General features: G+C 39.5%; 1 protein-coding gene across 1 annotated transcript; it reads left to right on the plus strand.

Moving 5' to 3' along the window:
• The first annotated feature begins 1500 nt into the window (after window positions 1-1500).
• Window positions 1501-9038, plus strand: LOC102711403 (BTB/POZ domain-containing protein At2g30600). The gene is made up of 14 exons (XM_006664890.3): window positions 1501-1720; window positions 2366-2448; window positions 4000-4819; window positions 4911-5240; window positions 5360-5587; window positions 5911-6072; window positions 6452-6664; window positions 6870-6917; window positions 7032-7087; window positions 7163-7295; window positions 7377-7451; window positions 7544-7624; window positions 7718-7786; window positions 7922-9038. Exons 3-14 carry the CDS (start codon window positions 4016-4018, stop codon window positions 8138-8140), a joined length of 2418 nt encoding a protein of 805 aa, XP_006664953.1. The 5' UTR covers window positions 1501-1720; window positions 2366-2448; window positions 4000-4015; the 3' UTR covers window positions 8141-9038.
• Window positions 9039-9050: the final 12 nt, after the last annotated feature.

Genomic DNA, 9050 nt, shown 5'->3' on the forward strand with positions numbered 1-9050 from the left:
GTAATAAGAATTTACAAAGTAGGGTCAAATATACAAGGGTAAACACATACATTTATATCTCATTTAACACCGTTAAGCTCATTTAACGGACAAAGGTTAGCCGACTACTTCAAATTTAAAAACCGGGGTCAGAATTGTAAAGTAAAAAAAAAATTAAATCTGCAGTTATCTTTTAAAATAAAGTCAATTATATAATAACCCCTTGCAATTACGATGTTTTGACTTTTTTTCTTTAAAAATAGGAGAAGATGCCCCCATTACTTCCTAAAAGTATGATGTGCGAATGCACGCGGGTGCACCTGCGCAAAACAATTGGAGGGGCAACGAAACATATTTCTTTTTCTATTTTTTATGTATATCGCTTTTTAACATGTTTTACCTGGTTGTTTGGGTTCAATATTTATGAGATTTTTTAATATATAGAATATTTAAATTTAAAATGTTTATATATGAGATATTTGTGTGTTGAATGTTTTTATTTATAAAGTCTGTGTTTAAAAAATCATATGTATATTTTTTGTATATCAAGTTTATTTTAAAGTTTACGCATAAAATAATTAGTATATAAAAATATTTCATGCATAAATTTTATATATGTAATATAAATATATATATAGATAGATAAATATAAAGTATCTATATCAAGTGAAGTGCACCAGCGGTCTCTAAACTTGTGTTCATATATTATCTAGATCCCTGAATTCTCAAAATACATATTTGAGTCCCCGAACTTATTCGAGGGTGTCATATAGGTTCATTCGGCTTCCGACCCGCTCCATCCGCTGACGTGGCATGCCACGGTGGCGCCTACGTGTTGTTGGGGCCATGTAGATCCCACGTGTCAGTATATCTCGCCTTCTTATTCTTTTCTCTCCCTTCTCGTAGGCGCCACCGTGACATGCCACGTCAGCGGATGGAGCGGGTTAGAGCCCGTTTGGACCTATATGACACCCCCGGACAAGTTCGGGTACTCAAAAAGGGACCTAGATGACACGTGCACACAAGTTTAAGAACCGCTAGTGCACTTTACTCAAAAAATACGTATAAACCTTGTATATAGATAGCAGGGCGCAAAGTTTGTACACATGTTGCTCCACACGTACATGAATCGAGAAATATATATTTTTAATACGTGGGCATCAAAAACTAAAATCATAAAAATCTAAAATGGAATGATCCAAAATTTGTAAAATAAATAAAACAGCCTACACCGCTCCACATCAAAGGTCGTTCGCGCGGCTGTGATATACGGCCTGGGAATCTCGTCATGATAGCTCCAGGCTGGTCGGTCACGGGCTCTCTCTCCACTCTCCAGTCTGGGCCCAAAAAGAAAAAAAATTGCGTGGGCCCACTCCCATTGTCCAAACAAAAAAAAAAGAAAATATCGCCCACGCGATAACCCCGACCAAATAAAAAGAAAAATTAAAAGACAAACGCCCGGGCCCTCCGCCGCCGCCCGCAATCCACGCCGCCGCCGCCGTTTGACCTTGCCTCCGCCGCCGCCGCCGTTTGACCTTGCCTCCGCCGCCGCCGCCGCTCCCCCCTCACTTCCGGGGCGCCGCCACCGGTGGTCTGCGCCTCGCACCGCCCGCCGAGCCGCATCGCCTTTCCCATCCGTGGACCGCCCTCCCATCCAGCCTAACTCCGCTAGCCCGGCAGATCGCGAGCAGCACCCTCGGGGCTCCCCCGTCGCCTTCGCTGCGCCACTTCTCGGATTTAGGTACTGCAGTTAGCACAGTTTATCTACTCTGAACTTCGCTCCAGTCTGCAGTTCAGTTCTGGCCGCATCATTCATTTTGATGTCTTAGTAATTTGTATTTGTAGATATTAGATGATACATGATAGATTGAGTTTTATACATTCTCCCTGTATTCCAGTGTCACCATTCATTTTTCATACCATTGTTGTTAAATGGATTTGATCCTTGCTGCACAAATCCAAGATTTCATGGTTGTTGAGAATCTCACCAGGAGAAAAAAACATAAGCTTGCAAAGACACTTCACTTAGTTTTGCATGGATATAAGTAAGTTTCTTTCTCTCTCTCTCACACACACATACACACTTTTGCGCACACACATGTGCACACACTTAACTACTACATCCGTTCCAAAATATAAGTATTTCTAGGTTGTTTATTATAGACTAGGAAGATGTTAAAGAGATTCTCTTTTACTTCGTAGTCATTTTTTAAATTGGTTATATTCCCTTTCTAAGCATCTGATTGGTTCTGTAATTATTGGAATGATTGAAATCATGGGCAGAAATGCTTATATTGGTAGTTTGGTACAAAATTTGAATGCTAGAAATACTTACATTTTAGGACGGAGGGAGTATCACATATTTCTGTAATTTTATTATGAACAGACCGTGTGGCCTACGAGAATTGGCACTTCAGGACAGGAGAACCTACAGCGCCCAGATCTTTCAGAACCCTAAGCAGCCATGAGGTATTCCTATTCTTCTTGTTCTCAGCTTCTCATCCTTCTGTCAACTGGCAAATTTTAGGTCTAACTGTAGTGCGTAAACTCTGTGTTATGGTCAATAAGTGTTTTATCCTAGCACCTAGCCCAGCGAATTTTAAGTGGAATCATATTCATTTTAGTTGGCCAGACATCTGGTTGAGTAGATTAGGAATACGAGCACCTCACTAAACCAAATAATTAGTTCCATCCAACGCATCCATCTGTTTCAGCAAAGATGAACCTATTCAGCTTTTCTATTCTTAGTCTTTCACTGGATATATATTTTTTGTAAGAAACAACATGGCTCTATTTTCTGTGAAGTGCCAAGAAGATATATTTCATGCGAAATGTAGAGTACAAGCAAAAGGTGTGTTTTATCCTGACACTTGCGCTGAGCACTTAGTGTAATATGGTTTATTTATTCATCTTAGTTCATTTATGAATATGTTTTGGTTATTGTCTTCAGTAAATTCCAATGTTATTGCTAGATATTTATGATCTAGACTGACACTTCCTTTTTTTTGTTGGCATATCCTTTTTCTTTGGTGGTATTATTGTTTATTATTGTTGCTTATTTCTACAAATTGGTTTATTTAGAGGACTTATGTCCAAAAATTGATTTCCTTAATTTAGAGTGCTGATGAATATGAGTAATGCTATTTGCTATTTTCTCTGTTGGGTTGCATTGCACAATATTTTAATTTCACTACTATTCTCACTGGTGTTGAATACATAAAGGAATGTGATGCAAGAAGCAGTTTTCTCTTCATTGTCACTATGTCGATGGTCCTTACTATCTGTTTGCTATAATCATGTTTTATTGCAAGATCCCTGAGACGACGAGTTTGGTTTTGTGATCTACTGTTTGCTACAAACATGTTTTTCAATGCAAACAAAAGGAGAACAAAAAAAATGGATGGTATAAACCAAATGATCAAAATTGTTGTTATATGTATGTGGTATGAACTATATGGTTGGTTGACCACTAATACATTTTTGTATTATCTCAAAACTTATAGGATCTTCTGGCAGATATTTATACTTCCAATTGGCACTTGATTTCCAAGTTTGGTAGTAAATGGTGATTCTTATGGTTTCAGTAATAATTATATTGAATATCATCATATCTGTTTTTTTTTTAACTTGATGGAACCCTTGTGAGAAGAAATTCTACTTAGGAAATTTGAATATTTATGCTGAATAATTCTTTTCATCTACTGAATGAGGCTGGCTGTTTGTTTTTTATTATAACATAAGTTGTTGTATATAAATAGAAGTCATTACTCTAGCCAGACCATTTATCAATACTTTAGTTGACTCCTTGCCTACTCAAGCATGTCACCGATCTGTACAAATCTGACTTATTTATTTTACAGCCTCCTGTATTTGCATTGTAGTTTCTTGTTTCCTTGCTTAGTTCTCAAGCACGTCGTAGGTCTCGACAAAAATGTTGTGTTTCGCTTTTGTTTCTTTGGTGGTGCTCATTACTTCATGAGTGATGACTCAAAAGTGCTCCTACCCTCTTTGACTTTGCAGCTGAAATCTGTTTACAATGAAAATGGAGGAGAAAAAACGATCTATAACAGTTGCCCCTTTTGAGTGTGCTTGGGATGAGGGGTTTCAGTTCAGGGAAGCTGGCCGCGGGTGCATTACATTTGAGGCATCTGCACAGAATGATATTACCCTGGTGTTCCGTGAACAACCTGGGAGCCAGCACTATCACTACAAAATGGATAACAGCCGCCACTACACTGTGATCTTGGGCAGCCATAGGAATAAAAGGTTGAAAATTGAAGTAGATGGAAAGACTGTTGTTGATGTTGCTGGTATAGGCCTGTGTTGCTCCTCATGTTTTCAGAGCTACTGGATCAGCATCTATGATGGACTGATAAGCATAGGGCAAGGAAGGCATCCAAATAAGAACATCCTATTCCAATGGCTTGACCCTGACCCCAACCAGAATGTTCAATATGTGGGACTATCCAGCTGGGACAAGCATGTTGGGTACAGAAATATAAGTCTTATGCCATCAGCTCCTCAAAACAGCATCCTTTGGAGCCAAATTGAGTGCACATATGTTGAGCGGGATGGTGCTGCAGGGCATACAAGAAAAGAAGAATCAAAAGATGGCTCAGACCAAAGGGTCCTTGCAAACTTTCTAGAGAACTGGGATTTCTCAGATGCTATATTTGTTGTTGGTGGTGAAAGAAAGGTTGTCCCAGCCCACAAAGTTGTCTTGGGTTCCTGTGGCGATTTCCCTTTTAACTTGATAAGTGGGGCAGCTATCGAGCTTCCGTCTGTCTCTTACCCAGTTCTGCACTCCCTTCTTGAGTACATCTATACTGGTTCTACACAGGTATATTTGAGATGCCCGCATTTCGAAATTAAGAATGGGTGGACAGCAAACTTATTGATTGCTTTTGTGTTGTGCTGACTATTTGACTCAGATTTCGGAGAGGCAACTGAATTCGCTGCTGGAGTTGAGTTCACGATTTAAAGTTAAACCATTGGTAATGCGTTGTGAAGAAATCATTGGCTGTTTGAAGATTAATGATACAATTTCCCTGTCTAGCAAAAAATTACAGTTATCAAGTAGTGGATCTCAAGCTCCTCAATTTGATTATTTCCCTTTCAAAGCTCCATTAAATACACAGAAAGTTGAACAATTCCTTGTAAATGGTGAGCATAGTGATGTAAATATCCATGTTAATGGGCATGGTCTTGTTGCTCATGCACACAAACTCATCCTTAGCTTGTGGAGCGTGACATTTGACAAGGTACAAGTTTTCTCATGCTGTATTTCTTTCTTGTTTTATTACTATTATATTCATATTTTAGGATTATGCGTCATGTCTATAGTGCAAACAAAGATCAAGTTCTGAATGCACAAATGCAGATGTTCACAAATGGGATGAAAGAAAGCAGTGCTTCAAATGCATTTTTCGAAGATGTTCCTGTTGAAGCATTCTTTCTCCTTATCCAATTTATGTACAGTGGCGAACTTAAGGTGGATGCCAAGGAAATTACACCACTGTTGGTTGAGCTGCTGCTATTGTCGGACCAGTTTGGGATCATGGCTCTTCAGTTTGAATGCTGCAAAAGAATTATGGAGTTCCTCTCAGAGGTACCTATGTACTCTCTTTTATAGAATGATACACCAAGAAAAGCTACTAATTCAACTTACCTGTCACTATTCAAGACTTAATTGGGGACGAGGTGGTTCTGACAACAATAAGTGGGGGCCTTACCCTCATAAGTCACATATATGAGATATTGATACAATTCTGTCTGCATTATGCATGCAGGATTCGTGTGTCCTACAGGAAGAAGCTCATCCACCAAGACTAATTTCTAGTTTTTTTACGAGATAATGGGATATGGCTTCTGCAAATTTGGTGAACATCCTAGCTGGTTCAGTGTAGACTTACCCCTGAAAGTTTGTTGCAGGACACAGTATGTTCAGTTCTACGAGCAGTTTCGTCAATCCCATCTTGTAAACTGATTGAAGAAATGTGCAAGAGGAATTTTGCACAACACTTTGATTATTGCACCACTGCTTGCATGGGCTTTGTGTTGTTAGATGAAGCAATATTTAAGGACATTCTTCAGGCAAGTTGTATTAATTTTTCCATTTCGTGAACAGTCCTTACTGGATCAAATATAAACAATGTCCTTGAGAACATATATAAATGTGCCCATCAAGATTGTGTGTCATATGAAGATGTCTTTAATTAGTTTTTGTTAATCATTTTGACTGCACTTGTCAACATAGTAATATGAACATTGGTAGATTTATCTAGTGTATATATTTTGATCCTGTTTAATTTTAATGTTTGTACGGACAACTGAATCTATACGGATGTGTATGCTAGATTTTTTTTCGTTGTGTACATGAAAAATTGGCATGCATAAAACTGTGTCCTACTTAATTTCAGAGCATCAGATTATGCTCCTGCCAACATTGGTCATATTGGTGTTAATTTTGCAGCATGGTGATATGACTGTTACATCGGAAGAGAGGGTTCTGGATGCCGTCTTAACATGGTGCATGGAGGCTTGTGACTGTTTTAACTGGAACTCTGTTGATGAGCTCTTAAGCACTTCAAAACCAGAGGAACTCTTTGGAGGGAGGCTCACTGCCATCAATACTTTACTACCATTTGTGCGGTTTCCTTTAATGCAACAATCTGTCCTTCAGCTGGTACTGCCTTTTCTTGTTATATTGTTCTCTTTCTCTTAAAAAAGGCCAGGTTTTAAGCATTCAATAAAGGAGATGGCCACCCATGCTTGTTCTAGGAATTGAGCGGGGTGTGGAAAGATTTGTTTCCCTATATTATTTTTTTATTGAGTACCTTTGATCATACAATTCCCTTTTTGAGTTTCTAAGAAAACCAACATCACTGCAGATGGAGAAAAGTAATCTAGCAAATAACATAGAAGTATTCAGACAGTTGGTTAGTAACTTCTATCTCCAAAGTTACTTTTGTTAGGGACAATCATGTTTCAAACTTTCAGTTGTTTAGTGTTCTGCACAATAAAAGTACAATTGATTACTTTCTGGATCACAGGTTGCAGAAGCCATTGAGTTCTGTAATGTGGGATTATGCATGACAACAAATACATGGTGAGTTTATGTTAATGCTTTGATAAAAAAAAGAGTGTTTTTTTACTAACTGTTCATCAACCTCAAACTTCCCAGTGAGAGATTTCAGCATAGACGTTCCAGCTATAAAGAGCTTCAGTATATTTCGGATGGTGATAACAATGGTGTTATCTACTATGCTGGTACCTCATTTGGAAAACACCAATGGATCAACCCTGTTTTAGCAAAGGTAAACGGTTATGGTTCCTTTATGTTTGAGGCTATTGCATACAACGACTATAATCACTTATTATCTCTTTTCTGTAATTAGAATATTAAAGTGATAGCGAGCAGCCCAAATTCCAGGTACACAGATCCAAAGGCTCTGGTTTCAAAAAATTACCAGGTACCATTGTTGAGAACGCTTGATAAACATGGCAATAAAATTTTTCTCCGTTGCCTGGAAACTGGACTGAATTTGACATCTAGCTACTTCAGGGGACTTGTTTTGCTGGGCCTCGTCTTGAGGATGGCAAGATGTGTTCTTGGTGGATGGTAGACATTGGACATGACCATCAGGTTCATATCTGAAATCTTGCTCGTAGTTTCTCAAACAAACGCTGGAAAGAAACATCGGCCTTTGTCTGAGGTTATTTACTTCTCTTTTTACAGCTTATGTGCAATTACTACACAGTGAGGCAGGACGGCTCCACGACATTCATGAGGTCATGGGTTCTTCAGGTAACATATTTTTCTTTCCTTTTGACCCTAACCTTGACGAGACCAGCTGCATCAGCTTATGTGCAAGACGAGGTCGTGGATGTTTATGAGGACAGTTGAGTGCGGCACCTGAATCTTGTTATGTGTGGCACTCAGGGATCAATGGACGGCCAGAACTGGACCAGCTTGCGCATCCACAAAGATGACCAGACTATATGCCAGCCTGGCCAGTTCGCGTCATGGCCGATCACCGGCCCTTCGGCTCTGTTGCCATTCCGGTTCTTCCGGGTCATGCTGACGGGCCATGCGACCGGTGTCTCCAACACCTGGAACCTCTGCATCTGCTTCCTCGAGCTCTATGGCTACTTCCGGTGATTGGGACAAGTTTTGCAGCACACTGCTGAGAAGGATCGGCAGTTGGCAGGCATGACCATGTAGCTAGGTAGCTTTGCAATCCAGTGTGTTCATATATGTACTAGTGATGTTTGCTTTGCTTTGGTTTTGTTTACTTTGCTTGCTTTGGTTTCTTTCTTTCGTGGCATAATTGCCTATAGAAAAGGTGAATAAAAGCTTACACGTCCGGACAAAGACACTTGTGACATCTGTTGTAAGTTGTAGGTTGATACGTTTATATCAGACTTTTACCATGCTGGATTGAACTAATCGGGAAAATATTCATGATATTTCTTGTATCTGAAGTTGGGTCATGTAAAATGGCTGGATCTGTACTAGGAGTGATATGGGAGTTCTATTGGTCAATTAGTAGTGTCCCATCCAATGGTGGTGATCAAGAGGAAAGTTGTCAACTTGTCATCGATCGTCAGAGATGAGAAACAGCTCTACTCTTTGAAATACACTGCATTGATCGAACATGTTCATAACTGCAAGCTGGTGGATCGAATCTGTTTGGACTTTGGACTTTGGAGGCAAGGCCTTTGGGACTGCAGGGCAGGAAACCACCATTTCAAGGATGAATGGAGCTCGGCCATTTCTTGGTCTTTAGCTTTGGTTGCCCACGTAGTGTCTCTTCAGTTTGAAGGATTTTTAGAGAAAAATAGAGGAATTGAACTGTTTTTTCTGAAATTCCTGTAAAATCCTGTAAAATTTCTGTGATCCTAAAAAGCCTATAGTGAAAACAATCTGTATGCCAGAGATCTGGTATCCCCATTGCATTTGTAGGTATAAAAATGTTCTTGGATTCCAGGTCCAGCTGGCAACTATACCCGATCGACGTGAATCACGTGATCAAAATTTGGGGCACAGACGTTTGGAGTAGTGGCATTTC

This window comes from Oryza brachyantha, chromosome 12 (assembly GCF_000231095.2).
Source record: "Oryza brachyantha chromosome 12, ObraRS2, whole genome shotgun sequence".
NCBI lineage: Eukaryota > Viridiplantae > Streptophyta > Magnoliopsida > Poales > Poaceae > Oryza > Oryza brachyantha.

What these genes read in the sequence shown, in the direction of transcription:
- LOC102711403 (XM_006664890.3), top strand. Translation starts at nt 4,016, where the DNA reads ATGAAAATGGAGGAGAAAAAACGATCTATAACAGTTGCCCCTTTTGAG. An exon ending in TATTTAAGGACATTCTTCAG is followed by an intron (nt 6,073 to 6,451) that starts GCAAGTTGTATT and finishes TTAATTTTGCAG; the next exon opens with CATGGTGATATGACTGTTAC. An exon ending in TCAACCCTGTTTTAGCAAAG is followed by an intron (nt 7,296 to 7,376) that starts GTAAACGGTTAT and finishes TTCTGTAATTAG; the next exon opens with AATATTAAAGTGATAGCGAG.